We start from the raw sequence: 17,355 nt of genomic DNA, 5'->3' as shown, positions 1-17,355 counted from the left end.
CCAAAGGACCGTTTAAGTTTACCTCTCATCATGTCTCAAACAGTTAGTTCCAACCAAGGAACAGTTTGAAATCACATTTTATTTTCTCGAAAGTGTCATCCCCCCAATATATCTGGTCGAGAGGTGTCACTAAAAAGTTCTGTCCCCGTTACACTATCGTTTCAAACCAATACGATAGCGGACAATCTCCTTCCCCAGTAAAACTACACTCCCCTAGCAGAGTCAGATCCCTCTCTTCAATAAACTTGGGAATCCCGTTGTGATTTCTCGTCTCAGTCAAATCATCTTTGTCGTCCTGCATTCATAATTACATCACGAGCATTCATATCATCTTAGGTCAAAATTGGTGCACTTTTGTATTTAAGTCTCTTCGGCCCGTCAAATCAAAGATTTCATCTCCAAAATCTCCGGACGAAGAAACTTAAATAGGGGCATCTGTCATACCCCAATTTTTGACCTAAGATAGCACAGACACGTGTCCTTTAACCCCGACCGGTCCCCAGCCTTTTCAATAAAAAATTAGGCAGAGAGGCATAAGATGAAGTCAAGAATGGTCTACTAGAACATTCTCTAGAACGTTCTGGTCGTACTACAAGTGAAACAAAGTGAACTCATTATGTCCCATCAAGTATGCCACTAGATTACAGCTGCACAACACCACATGTTTTGCTTCAAAAGTACATGGAACTAAAAGAATGTTCTTGAGAACATTCTGGTGGAACTTCAAAGGGATAAGAATGACATCATCATGTCCCCTCATGTTGCCACAAGATCACAGCTGTTTTTTTTCCATCACGTGTGTTTGTATCAAAAAGGAAAGGAACAACAAGAACATTCTCCATGTGGAAATTTTACAACTTGGACATTCTTGCTCTCCAAGCAACAAAAGACAGCACTTGTAGCTCCCAAAGAAGTGCCAAACAGCTGTAAACAAGTGGCCTCCAAACTTCTACAGCTTGCATTCACGTGTCAATCTTTTTTTTTTGCAAATTGGAAGTTCCAGAACGTTCTGGAGAACGTTCTGCATGAACAAAAGTCACATTTTTCTCATTCTTGCACACCAAGTAACAAAAACATAAGCACATGAGCTGTTTTTTAGCAAAGGAAAACACAGCTGTACTACAACCTCACGTGGGCTGTCTCAAATGGCTAGAAAGAAGAGAATGTTCTTCAGAACATTCTTCACTTGGAATAACACATTTTTTTCAACACTTGTGCATCAAGCAACAAAGACATAAGCACATGGGATGTTTTTAGCAAGGATAACACAGCTGTTTTTGTCTGTGAAGCTTCAAGACATAAGCTTCTATAAATACAAGCACATAGCAAGGCAAAAAAGGGGGATGAGCTTACACACAAGAATTTTATTCTTTCTCTCACGTGAATACTCAAAGAAATATTCATCAAGCTCTTCAACAATCTCAACAAGCTTTTTTTCGTTCCTCATCACCATCAACAAACAAACAAAAAAATCAAACAAAAAAAAACAACACACCATCATTACCAAAACAAACTAAAAAAATCAAACAAAACAACCCTTTTATTTCTTTTTTTTTTCTTCCTTCTACTCTCCCCACAAAGGTATATAATCTTTTTTTTTTCTTCTTTTCCTTTTCTCTTCTTCCTTTCGTGCTTCCTCTCTCTCTATCTCTCTCTCTCTCTCTCTCTCTCTCTCTCTCTCTCTCTCTCTCTCTCTCCCTCCCTCTCTCTCTCTCTCTCCCTCTCTCTCTCTCTCTCTATATATATATATATATATATATATATATATATATATATATATATCTTTTCATTTATTTACACTAAAATACACAACTCGATCCAAAGTGCTCTGGTCCTAATTAACTGTTAATATTATATTTTTTTGTTTAATTTAATTATTCTCCAGAACAATCTGGTCCTTGTTAATTAAATTAATCCAGAGTGCTCTGGTCCTAATTAACTGTTAATATTATATTTTTTTGTTCATATTATATTATTCTCCAGAACAATCTGGTCGTTGTTAATTAAATTAATCTAGAGTGCTCTGGTCCTAAATAAACTGTTAATATTATATTTCTGCTTATATAATCATTCTCCAGAGTATTCTGGTCCGTGTTAAAATAACCTTATATTTCATCTTAACATCATTTTTTCTCATTCTGCTTATACAATCATTCTCCAGAATGTTCTGGTCCTATATATAAAAATTACTATTTATTTTGTTGAACTAACATAAACCAAAAATCTTTTTCACACCCACGCGCGTTTAAAAAATTTTCTCAAACGGATGCCATCGCCCAAGCGCGAATCCGCCCCCCTTTTTAACCAAACTTTTCGCCCAAATCATTTTCATAAATAAAATCAATCAGCACAAAAACATTTTCTACCTAGAACTACGTAGCTTTGATTTCTCCATCGCACCTGAAGATACGTAGGAGCAAGATGAAACTCTTGTCAAGCACAATAAAAAAAAATAAAAGCATGCAAAAAACAAAAATCACAAAAAATATTTTCTTAATAAACCTTGACCCGAAATCAAGTGATCGTTCTTTTTATTTTCTTTCTTAATCAAATTTCAAATCAATTTTAATTATTCTTTGAGTCATTTTTCTTTCAACATAAAAAATACAAATCAATTCTTATTTGCCACTTGGCTTTTATTTTAAAACCTTTTCAAAACTAATAAAAAATACAAAACCAATCAAACGTCAATTTCTACCCCGAACTACGAGGTTTTGATCCCTCACGGGTACGTAGGCAAAGGACACGCGTCCTTCCAATTCAATAAAAAAAATGTAGATAAATTAGGTCTTCCTTTTCTTTTATCATTTCAAATTTCATTCTTTAAGCAAGGAAGTTTATAGCACAAAAGTTAAATAAAATCAAGAGGTTCTCGTAGAGTACTACGAATATTTAGGGTGCTTAACACCTTCCCTAAATATAACCAACCCCCGAACCCTTAATCCCTAAAAAATGTGGTATTTGAACCTTTTTCCACTTTCTTTTGAAAAGAATTAAATGTTCAGTCGTGAAAATCAAAAGAGGGTCGAAAGCCGATTAAAATGGCATTCGACCGTCCGAAAAATGACGCGACACACACCTGATGAGTCATAGAGTAGTCTAATTTAATGCATTATTTAGTATCGTTTTATTTAGATTTAGTTTTATTTTATTTTAATATTATTTCCTTTTTGAATCTTTTACTTCAAATTGCATTTTATTATATTTTAGGAAAGAATATATGGTGGAAGGTGTCTTGGAGCAAAAGAAAGAGGACTGGAGCAAATACAGTACAAGAATGCGAAGATACGAGACAAAAATATGTCTCTACCAAGTCAGAAGCTTGGCACGGCCCGTGCCAACATGTGGCACGGCCGTGCCACCCTCCAGGACCACTTTTGCTGCTTTTCTTCAAGCCCAAGTTACTCTGTTGCAGCTTTACTGTTTTGCCCTTATAGTAGCTTAGTTTCTAAGTCAATTGTAAAGCTATAAATAGAGTAGCACTCCATCATAAACATTCATCTTTTGTTCTTGGAATAAAAGTTCACTTTTATATTATCGTTCTTTTACTTCATTGCTTTCTCTCTTCGTCCCCTATGTCTACAATGAACGTTAGTGAGTAGACACTTCTTTGTCTTGGGATTGTTGATAAGTCTAATGACATAATCCTAAACAAACCAAGCTTAAACCCTGATTTCTATGTAACCCTAATTTCTAATCTAGATTCACCGTCTTAACGTGGATTAACAATTATCAAACTGTGGAAGCGAAAGCGGAGGGTTTGATAATCGTTAATCCATCATCCCAAACATCAATTCATAAAGCGAGAGCGGAGCTTTGATGTTGGAACAAGTGAATCTAGACAATAATTGCAAAACAGTGAAATAGTCTTTGCAATTATTGAGACAAAGAGTAGTTTCAATCCTCTATGCATCTTCTAGTAATCAAGTCAGCGAAATAGGCTTGGTTACTAGAAGTAAACTCTCACCGGACTTTCATCGGAAAGGTGAGGGGCTAAGGGAAACCGGTCTTTAGAAATTAAGGTGTAAACCATGAAATTAGATGTTTAAGTCTTGTCTAGTGAAGGGTTTGTTATTATGATAAATCAATAATCCCAAGGCTCTTTTATATTATTGTTATTTACTTTCAGCAATTAAACCCCCCTTTTTATAAACTTTTCTCTCTTCTAATCATTCTCTAAAAAGTTAATTGAATTCACAACTCCCTAGCGGAACGATACTCTTCTTACTACTATTACTTCGATAGGCCGTGCACTTGCGGTTTGGCCCTATCAACACCAATAAGTCTAATAAGCAGGCTACTGCCACCTTGGAACAGTGAACTGATCACTTCCAAACAATGCGGGAACAAATGGCAGGGAGCTGGGTAGGGGGGGAGAAACTGGAATTTGAAATGATGTGAAAATAATCTTATGTTCAAGGAAAAAAATACCAAAAAAGAATGGTATAGAAGGCGCTACTTGAATGTATAACAATAAACTCTATTTCCATTCCAACAAAAGTATTACCGCAATTCTTAATTGAACAAAATTGTTAAATTGCAGCTAATGCAACCAAAGCAACATGTCTCGAGCATTCCATAGCTAAAAGAGAAGCTAACATGAGAAAATGGTTCAACAAAGTTCTGAAATGAATAATCTGAACAAACACTCAGTCTTCTTCGTCTCCTTCATTCTCAGCAATGTTGAAGTACCTCAGCTCATAAACATTTCTATCCTTGTTTGAAGCAATCACTCTGAGCCAATCCCTTACATTGTGTTTCTTCAAGTACTTTTTGGTCAAATACTTGAGATACCTGGAACAATATGAGTTGTTAAAAAAAGCATGGAAGCTCCTTTAGATCACAAAAACAGTGTAAAAAGCACTACTTCCAGATGTTGAAGACAGACTGATGCAAAATAACAATAAACTTTTATCGACACCACATCTGAATACGAACAACTGCAATCAACAAAAGCCTTTTGAAGCAGGGGATAAAAAATGTGAAAAAAAGGACATGTTCAATTTTCAACAGAATCCATCATTGCAATTTAGACAGAAAAAAACCCACACAAAATTGCCAATAACATTTGAAAGTTTTTGCTTGCTCTCTCTCAAAAACAAATACCCAGAGATTGTATATTCCATGAATCAAAAGTTAACTAACAACATCAGTATAATAAAAAGCAACAATCAGAGCAAACTCATATTGCGATGATGCTAAAAGGTTACAATTACTAGCCTGCATAGAATACCACCCAAGCGAGATTGTATAATCAATTATCACAACCAATATCAACTGTGTTTGGATTTGCGGAGAAAAAAAAAATGACTTTGGGTGAATTGATTTTGGCTAAAAGTGAGTAGAAGATAAACTGAATTTGTAAAAATCAATGCGGGAATCAAAAGCTTCAAATCCTAGCTTCAAGGTATAATTGATAATCGATTATGTAGGCAAAATCAATTCTACTCGAGAGCAACCAAACATGCCAAAATCAATTCTATACCTCTAGAATCAATGTCAGTTTCTAGCAAAATAAATTTGAGCAACAGCCTCAAAAAATTTGAGCCCATAGCTTATAAGTTCGTATGATTAAAAAAGACCCGTTTGGTAGCTGTCATATTTACACGAGCTTAGAGCTTATTTTCATGAGCTTATAACGGTTTTTGATAAGCTAATTCAAGTAGCTTATAGCTTATCACGGTTTAGCTTGATTTTACCACTACAATGTTAATTAAAAAAAAATATTAATTAAATGCACACTATGTTATGTCATTTCATATTTATAAGCTCCTTCAACCACTATTAACCGCTATTAGCAGGCTTATTTGCTATCGGTTATAAGCTAGCTTATAAATCATTTGTTGTAAGTTAGTTTATCAACTATCCGCTATTTTATTTTTTAGCGAACAAAGCCTTAAAAACCAACATAAATCAAACAATTCAATTCCTAAAACATAAATCCTCCAATCAAACAAAACAATAAACTACACAATCAAATATACATAAGAAGACTAAAAATAGAGAATAACCGTTTGGAGAAGTTGCTATCAGAAGTAACAGTAATCTTGCTCTTTTCCCTGGAAACAGTAACAGCATCACCAAGAGCACCGGGTTTACCACCAACCTTAATCCTCTCTTGAAGAAACTTTTCGAGAGAAGCGATGTCCATGATCTTGTCTTCCACGGGTTTGGCGCAGTCAATGGTGAATGTTATCACTCCCTTCTTCTTTCCCTTTGAACCTGCTGCATCTAATCGACCCATCTTTTTCTTCTATGAATGAACCTCTGAAACGAAAATCGAGATTCAATTTCAGTTTCGGTGGTTCAAGAAATTATGATTAATTGAAATGAAAGGGGAAAAATAAAGAGAGATTTACCTTTAGCCACAAGAGAACAGAACACAGCACAATGTGAAGGGAAAAAAATGGACGGCAGTGGCAGAAGAGATTAGGGTATAGGTTTGGTTCCAATTTATATGCTCACGTAAAACGCGCGTTTCACTTCGTAGTTTTTTTTTTATTTTTACATTTTGTATTCATTTCATTTTTTGCCTTTTGGTTAAAAAACACAACAAAGTCAACTAGTCCGAAATACACATGAGAGAATAAAGTGTGATCTCTCACCATTTATTAAGGAGCGCTCGGAATTTAGATAAGTGAGTTTTAATAGTGGTGGATTACATTTTATTATCTCGTTTTTAAATGACACATGTTGGAGTCTATTTCAATACGAGTGTGTTTGCTTTCAAGTTAGAAAAAAATCAAAAGCGATTTCGAACACATAAAATTGATTTTCATATGTTTAGACATGGGTGGCCCTGAGGGCGGGCGCGAAGGGCGGCAGCCCAGGACACCATTTTTTTTTGGGACACCAAAATTATTATTTTTACTTAATAGTTAGTACTATACATATATATATATATATATATATATATATATATATATATATATATATATATATTTTTAATTCTTGATTAATTCTATTGAAAATATATTTTTAGATAACTTTGATTATAAGTGAATATTTTGCCACAAAAAATGCAAGAAAATTTTTGGAATAATTAAAAGGGCACAATTTATTGTTTGCCCAGGGCACAAATTTTTTTTAGGGCCGGCCCTGTGTTTAGATTATATCAATTGAAGTTGGTTTTGTTTTTAAAATTGATTTTTACACTAAAATATATCATTCAACTCACTATTCCATTTGAATGTATTAAAACATTCAAAATCGCACATCACACGGTAAATATATCAAAATCAAAGTGGATCGCCATGATTCTACGAATTGACTTTGATACCAAACATACACTACATTGATTTGGTTTGGTTGATTATATGAGTTGGTTAATTCCATTTGACTCAGACTCGTGATCGTTATAGTATAAAATTGGGTGCATATTTACGTGCTGCTTGTTCGTGTCCAATTACCCAAGTTACCTAGCAGCAAACCGTGCGTAGATAATTTTACTCTCCACGATACTTCAATACACAATGGAGAGGTTTTCTTCAATTTGACCATTTGAGTACTTAACAATCCCAATCCTTCCTATACCCCCCTTCGAGACAAATACTCAATTTGTTTTTCAGAATTGATATTTGCTTGGATATTTCAAACAGTTGATATAGGAGAATTCACAGTTCACACCACGCCAAAGTGCTACAAATGAAGTGGTTAACATGCAAGTCCAAATAATATATAAGTTTCACCTCATCCCCGTGGAGTTAAAGAACTTGTGTGGTTAGCAAACATTACTTTACAAGATAAATAAAATATACCAACTATCAGTTAATAAATAAACGATTCATATTACATAGACCTCATATATAAATCAATAGTTGATTTTCACATCAATAATTGATAATATTAGTTTTCCTTTTAAAATGAGCAAAAATGATATTGTACCAAAAATAATCCAATGCAATTTGCAACAAGAAATATATTCTCCCTGGCAAGTAAATATTTCAATGTAGAATTTTTATTTTGGCCATTGATGAACCACAACAAATTATACTGCAAAATTTGCAATCACTAAAATTCTACTATGCCAAGCTGTGAGATGTCAGATACAAATATCAGCTAGTATAAAGAATTTCGGAAACTCAAACTTCGTTAGATTTATCGCCTAGAATCCCTTGCAGCCTTTTCTTCAGACTTGTGATCATAATATTCTACCACTGCAGCTCCAGCTAATGCTCCCAGTGTAAGAGCTTGAGCATGCAACCTGATACAAAATAACTCAAAAAGATTAGCAATTTCAAAGAAAAAATTCAGCACAAGAAAAAGTGAAGTTTTAATTACAACATATATCAAATAAAATTACAGAAGTTCACTATTCAATTGAGGAGACAGGAGATAAAAAGATGACAGAATAATCGCCATACAATTAATCGGTGTTTATTTTCATATAACAAAGAGCCAAGGACAATAAGAAAAAGAAAACAGAAACCAAGACCCGTGAAAATGAACATCAATTGCCAAGCACGTCAGCATTGTTTCAAAACAATAAAAATTACAATCAATCCATGCACTAGAATCAAACAACAATTGACTTTTCCAATTGCCATCTGAGATTTGGAAATAAAAAGGATACACTTCAAGGGGAAACTTGAATTCATGGCAAAATGAAAGTAAGGGAGATGTGAGGTATCGAGAGAAAACTCGAATGCATGGCAAAACGAAAGTAAGGGAGATGCAAGGTATAACAGGTTGAGCGAATAAATCAAGGAAACAGTGTTTACTCAGAAATGACATAGAAAAAGTGTAACCTGTTGCGAAACACAATTTTTCTATGACTTGGCAGTTTGTTTTAGATTCCAAAAAAAGCTTCTACAACGCACCGTTTACCAAAAAGAAGAATTTCTTACCCTTCCAACTACCCCAATTGAGGACTCTAAAAAGGAAAAATGTGTTTAGATTCACTTTTGTGAAAGATAAAAGTAATTTGAATCATAAAATCAATTTTGATACAAATTTGAGTGTTTGACAATTTGTGAAGAGAAAGTGATTCTAACCCCAAAATAGATTCTAACTTGAAGCTGAGAATTGTAGTGTTTTTATGAAGAGTAAGCAATTCTAACCTCAAATTAATTGTTCACTTGACTTTTATCTAAACGTATAGAAACATTAACTACTCTACATTCAACTCATTAACCAAAACCAATTCTCGTCCCCGAACCAATCAGGCAAAAGTGAAAACTACAGCAAAAGGATTTAACGAAGCAAGTCATCATGGAACAAAACATCAACCCTATAGTAACCCTCGTCAAAACTTCACAATCTCATTGCTTATAAGATGAACACAGAACACCAAAATAATAATAATAATATAATAATTCTATCTAGTTGAATAAACAATCAATGTGTTCCCACAAGTATATGAAAATCTGTCAATTTAGTCCTAAGATCTTAATAGGAGAGACTACATTAATGAATTTTATACAGTTTAGGGATTACTTGATATATATTTACTTGAATTGATGGTTTATTCAATTATTATTATATTATAAAAATCAACTATTCCTGCAACGAAAATAATCAAACACCCTTCATGCAACGAAATTTCTGAATCAAATAAAGATTGCACAATTTTGAATGATAAATCCAGATAATAATATGTATAGAAAACAATAATAATAATTAACAAACCTGGCGTGAATAATCTTAACACTGGTTTTCATGTTAGGACGAGACCAATTGTACGCAATTGAACCCGTAATACCGCTAAGCCACAAACAACCTAATCGAGAAAACAAATTAAACATTTATTATTGAACAAAAAACAATGACCTAAATCATATCATCATAAAATAAAGGAAGGAAATTGATTGATTGATTTGGAAATTTACCAACAGTACGGAGTTTGTGTTCGACGACCCATTTCCTGAGAGATTCGATTTGGGTTTTAGCATCCGACATTATTGCTTGCTTGCTTAGGAGAGGGAAGAAAAAAAAACAAGAGGTTTACGAGGTAAGAGACTCGGTTTTTGGGCTTTATATATTGCGTTTCGTTGCGTGAGGAAAAAGTAGAGTCAAATCAAATGACAAGTTGTATTTGCAAACCTGGTTCGTTCGTTCGTTGCTTGATGACGCGACGGAACTAGTATCGTATCGTGTATCGGCGTCGTATTCTGTTGAATTCAAAACTCAAATTGAGTTGTATGCCAACGCACGTGATTTTAATTTAGGCTAAAATATGGTTTTGTTCCTTGCAAAATATAGGACAGTTTTGGTTTTAGTCCCTACAAAATTTTTTTATAGCTTTTGGTCTCTGCAAAAATAGGTCAGTTTTGGATTTAGTCCCTGCAAAATAGGTTAGTTTTGGTTTTAGTCCCTGCAATTTTTTTTTATAGTTTTTGGTCCTTGCAAAAGTATCTCAGTTTTGGTTTTAGTCCCAGCAAATCTTTTATAAATACACATATTTTTTCCCTTATTCTCGGTTTATAAATACACAAAAATTCCCGGAAATTTTTTGAGAAATACTAATGAAAATTTCAAAAATTTCGAAAATTTTTCATTAAAATTTCATTTTTCCAGAATTTCATTTTTATTTTCGAAAATTTAAAATTTCATTAAAATTTATTTTTCAGAAATTTAATTTTTTTAGAAAATTTTCGAAATTTTATTTTTTCCAGAATTTTTTAATCTTTTTTATTTTTTCCAGATTTTTTTAATTTTTTCCTTTTTTTTCATTTTTATTAATTTTTCAGATTTTTTTATTGATTTTTCATTTTTCCAGAATTTTTTAATATTTTTTTCAATTTTTTATTAATTTTAAATTTTTCCAGATTTTTTTAATATTTTTTTTCTATTTTCCAGAATTTTTTTAATTTTTTTATTAATTTTTGAATTTTCCAGAATTTTTTAATTTTTTTTAAAAAAAAAAACTATAAAAAAAATTATAAAAGATTTGCAGGGACTAAAAGCAAAACTGGCATATTTTTGCAGGGACGAAAAACTATAAAAAAAAATTTGCAGGTACTAAAACTAAAACTGGCCTATTTTTGCAGGGACCAAAAGCTATAAAAAAAATTTGCAGGGACTAAAACCAAAACTGGCCTATTTTTGCAGGGACCAAAAGCTATAAAAAAAATTTGCAGGGACTAAAACCAAAACTGGCCTATTTTGCAGGGACCAAAACCATATTTTAGCCTTTAATTTAAAGGGTAGTGTTAACCTGTGCCTTTAGGGCACATGTTAAGAACTCCGAAAGAAGAAATATTCTATAAAATTTTGTGCATTGAATTCATTAAAAAGTCAAAGATTAAATGAAATGCACACATTCCAATACATTATTTCTATATTTGATTCCTTAACTTGTGCCTTAAAGGCACATGTTAACATTTCCCTTAATTTAATAGGGAAACTAGTATCATTGTGTTCTTTTTATAGATTAGTCGCTAGAATATCTTCATAAACATCTATTTGACGAAATTCAATTGGATGAATGTTAAACAAATCACATTATCTACGTATACAAAATTACAAATTAAATTCGTTAAGTTATTATGTCAATATTTTTGCACCAATAAAAAATTTATTATGTTGAAATTTTATATTTTTCATGTAATTTAGGGTTGGATTAATAATTTTTGATTTATAGCTAAAGAATTATCTAATGTATTTATATATTATAAGAATTACATGGAAGATAGTAACAATTTAAAGAATTACATTGGAATTCAAATTAAATTTTTTATTTATTTATTCATCTTAAGAATGATTTTATGGTCGTTAGGCTGTTTGATAATAGAAAAATTAATCTAAATTAATTATTAATATTTCTCATAAAAAATATTGCTTCACAAAAAAACAGAATTACATTGGAATTCAAATTAAATTTTTTATTTATTTATTCATCTTAAGAATGATTTTATGGTCGTTAGGCTGTTTGATAATAGAAAAATTAATCTAAATTAATTATTAATATTTCTCATAAAAAATATTGCTTCACAAAAAAACAGAGAATATTAATGTTCTTAAAAGAAAAAGAATATTAATGCTTTTGTGGGTTGGGATGCACTGTATTTTGTTTATTTTTTAGGGAGTTGGTTGGGTGCACTGAATTTTGTTGCCCACTGTATTACGCTAAACCGCCTTTTTGTGGTACGGAAAATGGAATCCCCTAAATCATATTATAGGGGCGACATTTTTGAAGAAGCAAGCACTTGACTTCGAAGAACTTTCAAACCTTTTTTTTCCCTTTTTTTATCTGTAAAAAACAAAAAATACTTTTTCCTTTTATTCAAAAACTAACAACAATTGTCCATGTGAACTTAACTCAATTAACAAGAACAATGCATAATATACACAAGATCTGATGTTCGAATCCCATACACAAAAAAAAAAAAAAAAAAACTAACAACATTTTCTCTTCGACATAAAAACTCAAAAAAAAAAAAACAAAAAAGTCGTACTTTTTTTAGAGAAACAATATGTCGTACGTATTATTATTATTATTATTATTACTACTACTAGCGGAAAGACGGGCACTATCGTGCCCGTCTGTCCGCTCTTTCTAATGCGCTAACGCATGTGATTATTTTATTATGTTTGTTTGTATAATTTTGATTAAAATTTTTAAATATCAATGGAAATTATTGATATATTGATTTATAAACAAAATATTGTCAAGGCATATAACAAAATTATTTTTGAACTCAACATATTTTAGTTTGTCTGCATATAAAATTAAGATAAAATAATGATCATTTATTGTTTATTCTAATAGTAATTAGTAACATCATAATATAAATGTATAAATGACATGTTATGTAAAAGAAACATTGTTATGATTACGATAAAAGAATATCTTTAAAGACTACATTTTTCGTAAAGTCTCCATCTTCTCCTTTTATTTTCCCTTCTTTAATGAGAACTTTTGTTGAATTTTGAGAAACTCATCTTGATAAAGCTACATATAATTGACCATGGCTGAAAACATGTCGTGGAAGATAGATTCCGACATTGGGAATGGTTTGCCCTTGTGACTTATTTATGGAAATAACAAAACTTAGTCTAACAGGAAGCTATTTTCTAGTAAACACAAAGGGAGTCATGAACTCACATTTATTTTTAATTTAATTTTGGGAAAGAATGCTCTTTTTCTAGCATGCTTTATGTTACGATTTCCGCATCCAACATATTCTTAAATAAACCACGACATAACAATTGTGTCCAATTACACAGGCCATATCTAGGGTCTATGTTTTGCAACAACATCAAATGTGCACCTTTTTTTCCCTTTAAACTATGTGGTGGGATACTTTCTTGAACAGTTGAGTTTAAGAATTCATGTTGATATAAGATATGAGTATCCCCTTCAACCTCGTCGAATGACAACAAATTATGTTCTTCTCCTGGAAACCGATTGATAATTAATATTTAATATAGTGCTAACAAATCTTTTTCTAAAATATTCTGAGTCCTAATCTTTTTTCAGAGGATTTCAAGTTCAATCTTTAACATTATTTTTTGCTTACGTTTGTTACTAATCTTTTTTTTAGAGGATTTAAAGTACAATCTTTAACATTATATATTGCTCACATTTGTTACTAATCTTTTTTTTCAGAAGATTTAAACTCCAATCTTTAACATTATTTTTTGCTCACGTTTGTTACTAATCTTTTTTTAGAGTATTTAAAGTCCAATCTTTAACATTATTATTTTTTGCTCACGTTTGTTACTAATCTTTTTTTAGAGGATTTAAAGTTCAATCTTTAACATGATTTTTTGCTCACGTTTGTTACTAATCATTTTTTTAGAGGATTTAAAGTCCAATCTTTAACAATATTTTTTGCTCACGTTTGTTACTAATCTTTTTTTTAGAGGATTTAAAGTCCAATCTTTAACAATTTTTTTTGCTCACGTTTGTTACTAATATTTTTGTAGAGGATTTAAACTACAATCTTTACCATTATTTTTTGCTCACGTTTGTTACAATTGATCAAAGGCTGAGGAAGAGTAACTTATATTAATAAAATAATATGGAAATACTTGGTAATCTTTGTCGGTTGTATTGAGGGGAACAACACAGATGTACAACATAAAATCCGCTGATAAAAAAGTAACATGAGTTTTTATTTTGTGCTAGTTTTTTGTGAGTTTGATCCGTGGTTAACGGAGGTAAAAGAGGGTTAAGGGGGGCGATTAGTGACATAGATTGGTAATTCACGTGTGTAAGTTTTCTCTTTAAATTAAATTTATTATTATCTATTTGTTACATGTATTATTTGTATTTAAAATTAAAATTAAAAATTAAGGGTATTTTTGGAATGAAAAGTCCAACCCAAAAGTGTGCTGAAAGGGGTAGTTTTCTTTATATATAGTATAGATTATTATTATTATTATTATTAGCATTTAAATGGGAACAGGTCTCTTTTTTCTTATTGTGCTAATGAGTATAAATTACGAGCGATGGTTTTTATATATTAAGATTAATTTGTTTTTGATTAAAATTATAGGTATAGGTAATAGATATTTTGCGTTCTCGACGAAGCTGTGCGTGTGTGGATAAACTCAATCGAATATGTAAAGTTTAACGTTGATGCAAGTTGTGGTGCTTTTAATGAGATTAGTGTTGAATTTTGAAATGATTTTTCTTCATCTTGTATTATCTTAAAAAATCTAGGAACTTGAAATGAATTTTCTTTATTTTGTATTGACTTCGAAAACCTTTTAACAACTATTGGTTTTTAAACTTCATATCTTTTGATCCTTCGCGTGATGTCTTGATTTATCGATTTACTTGATTCCTTACTACAAAAGACTCAAAACACATACGGAGTTACATGATTTAGGATAAAAGTGAATTACACGACTCGAGTGACAACAATATAATATGTTCCTCAAACTATTGAGAATTTCTCTAACTAAAAAATTAACTTTTGTTTCATTAAACTATCAATTATTCATGTATTAAAGACACTTGTTATCATAACTCTAAAAAAAATTTCTCCTTTAATGACCTCCCATATACTTATAAGTAGAAGTTGAAACTAAAATAAAATGATGCATATAGTCAAATAACACCAATGGGCTCAAGTTCAATCTGAAGATATGTTGGGATCTGTTTCAATCTAAAGAACAATGGGCTCAAGTTCTTAGAAGTAGAGTGATCAGGAACTCCTCTTGCATTCGTCATCATGTGTATTCTTTAATTTGGAGTGGTGCAAAAGATGAATTTCAAAATTTAATTGACAACTCTAACTGGTTGGTCGGAGATGGAGATACAATTAACTGTTGGTTGGATAATTGGTGTGGGGAAAAATTAGTTGACCTTTTTGAGATTGATTCTCAACAGTTGAATCTGCTCCCTAAAAAGCTCAGCAACTACATGCAGAATTTCAACTGGTGGTTTCCTGAAGATATTTTGAGATTGTTTCCTGACATGAGATTGCTGGCTTCAAAAGTTACCATTCCAAAACAATGCATCAGAGACAAATTAATCTGTTAGCACAGCAATAATGGTGAGTTAACTTTGCAGGATGCATATAATTTAAAGAAAACTCATTTCCCTAAAGTGAATTGGGCTAAGCATATCTGGTCCCCTGATATTCCTCCTTCAAAGGCCCTGCTGGTTTGGAGATTCATGCTGAACAAGCTGCCAACTGATGATAACCTTATGAATAGAGGCTGCAATCTGCCCTCTATGTGCTCTCTTTGCAACAATAGGTTTGAAACCTCTCAACATCTATTTTTGGAGTGTTCTTATGCTCTTACTTTATGGAGATGGTTTGCTGGGATCATGAACTGCAATATTAATATCCAGTCAAAGGATGATTTATGGAACATATGTAATGGCTCCTGGAACCCACAATGCAAGACTGTCATCATAGCTTCTCTTATCAACATCATCAATAGTATCTGGTATGCAAGGAATCAGAGGAGGTTTCAAAATGTCAAGATTCATTGGAGATCCTCTATTGCTACTATTATCTCCAATACTGCCCTTACATGTAACTTGTCTACAAAGGTAGCTTCACCTAGCATTTCCAACTTTGCATTTTAAAGTACTTCTGTGTTAATCTTCACCCTCCTAAAGCTCCCAAAATTATTGAAGTAATATGGCAGCCTCCTCCTTTAAATTGGACAAAATGTAATACTGATGGATCTACTTCCGGAAGTTTGTCTTCATGTGGTGGCATATTTAGAAATAGTAACTCAGAGATGCTCATTTGCTTTGGAGAAAATACTGGTATAGGGAACTCTTTACATGCAGAATTGTCAGGTGCTATGAGAGCTATTGAGCTTGCTATAAGTCACCAATGGTTAAATCTTTGGCTGGAAGTGGATTATGAGCTGGTTATTAGGGCATTTAAAAACCAATCTATAGTTCCTTGGCATTTAAGAAATAGGTGGATGAACTGTATGCTGCTTACTAGAAACATGAATTTTATTGCCACTCACATTTTTAGGGAAGGGAATGTTTGTGCAGACCTCTTGGCTTTCACTGGACACAGTCTTCAAAATTTCACTGTTTGGATGAATGTTCCTGTTTGCATTTCTGAATCATACACTAAAAATATATTAGGCATGCCTAATTTTAGGTTTGTTTCTTATTAAGGAGGTTTTTGGTTTGGTCCCCCTCCTTTTTGTTTGTTTATTCCTTGCTGTTATATATATATATATATATATATATTTTTTTTTTTTGGTAGTCTAGCTCTTTGCTAGCTATCCTTTTTTGAAAAGAAAAAAAAATAACACCAAATACCACATCAATCTTAGTTCCAACATCTTCTTATAAAGATTAGTGATGGCTGTTTACTTCAGATTCTAATAAGGGTGCTTTTTGATGAGATATTTGATATTTATCATGGTTTAATATTGGTAATCAACAACTATATTCAATATGTTATTTACGAAGCGGATTTTTATAAGTCTTTTATCTTCTCCATATCACTTGCATATACATGTACTCCCTCCGGTCTCATTTATAAACAAATTTTTACTTTTTAGATTCATTTAATAAATGATGTATGTAGTCTACAATATAGACCACATACATCATTTATTGAATGAACATAGAAAGTCAAAATTTGCTTATAATAGTGACCAGAGGGAGTATATATTTTGGTTTTGGTGAAAATATTTGTTAAAAGAAAATATATTCATAACGATTTCTTTCTAACATATGTTTAAAGGGGGAAAATACTTGGGTGATATAATGTCACCGTGACATTAAATCTGGGCTACACAAATGTACTCATGGATGTGTTGTGTGGCCCAGATGCAAATGGCAATGTGTGTTGTTTGACCCAGATTTAATGTCACTGTGACATTATGTCACCCAAGTGCTGTCCGTTTAGAGAGAGCCATATTGTTTTTGGTGCTCTTTTTCTTTTTCCCTCTTGTCCTTTATCATTCTACCAAAAAAAA

At 32.0% G+C, this 17,355-nt stretch overlaps 2 protein-coding genes across 2 annotated transcripts; both read right to left on the bottom strand.

The window, feature by feature from the left end:
• Positions 1–4,466: 4,466 nt before the first annotated feature.
• LOC146957271 (large ribosomal subunit protein eL22z-like) lies at positions 4,467–6,426 on the bottom strand. Its single transcript, XM_085735418.1, has 3 exons — positions 6,360–6,426; positions 6,012–6,267; positions 4,467–4,794 (listed from the first exon to the last, which is right to left on the bottom strand). The coding sequence occupies exons 2-3, from the start codon at positions 6,242–6,244 to the stop codon at positions 4,650–4,652; spliced, it is 378 nt and encodes a 125-aa protein (XP_085591544.1). The 5' UTR covers positions 6,245–6,267; positions 6,360–6,426; the 3' UTR covers positions 4,467–4,649.
• A 1,477-nt stretch (positions 6,427–7,903) lies between these two features.
• Positions 7,904–9,946, bottom strand: LOC146957270 (uncharacterized). Its single transcript, XM_085735403.1, has 3 exons — positions 9,828–9,946; positions 9,628–9,718; positions 7,904–8,203 (listed from the first exon to the last, which is right to left on the bottom strand). Exons 1-3 carry the CDS (start codon positions 9,895–9,897, stop codon positions 8,098–8,100), a joined length of 267 nt encoding a protein of 88 aa, XP_085591529.1. The 5' UTR covers positions 9,898–9,946; the 3' UTR covers positions 7,904–8,097.
• Positions 9,947–17,355: the final 7,409 nt, after the last annotated feature.

The sequence above is a fragment of the Medicago sativa genome, chromosome 1 (genome assembly GCF_051527215.1).
Source record: "Medicago sativa cultivar Bolivia chromosome 1, Bolivia_mono, whole genome shotgun sequence".
NCBI classification, from domain to species: Eukaryota; Viridiplantae; Streptophyta; class Magnoliopsida; order Fabales; family Fabaceae; genus Medicago; species Medicago sativa.
The sequence above is the reverse complement of the archived record's forward strand: the minus strand, read 5'-3'. Positions and strand labels throughout refer to the sequence as shown.

Excerpts from the sequence above, each read along its gene's own strand:
- LOC146957271 (XM_085735418.1), bottom strand. The coding sequence starts at position 6,244 with ATGGGTCGATTAGATGCAGCAGGTTCAAAGGGAAAGAAGAAGGGAGTG. Across the intron at positions 4,795-6,011 it reads GATAGCAACTTCTCCAAACG|GTATCTCAAGTATTTGACCA; the intron begins GTTATTCTCTAT and ends ATATTGTTCCAG.
- LOC146957270 (XM_085735403.1), bottom strand. The coding sequence starts at position 9,897 with ATGTCGGATGCTAAAACCCAAATCGAATCTCTCAGGAAATGGGTCGTC. Across the intron at positions 9,719-9,827 it reads ACACAAACTCCGTACTGTTG|GTTGTTTGTGGCTTAGCGGT; the intron begins GTAAATTTCCAA and ends TTTCTCGATTAG. Across the intron at positions 8,204-9,627 it reads GTTAAGATTATTCACGCCAG|GTTGCATGCTCAAGCTCTTA; the intron begins GTTTGTTAATTA and ends ATTTTGTATCAG.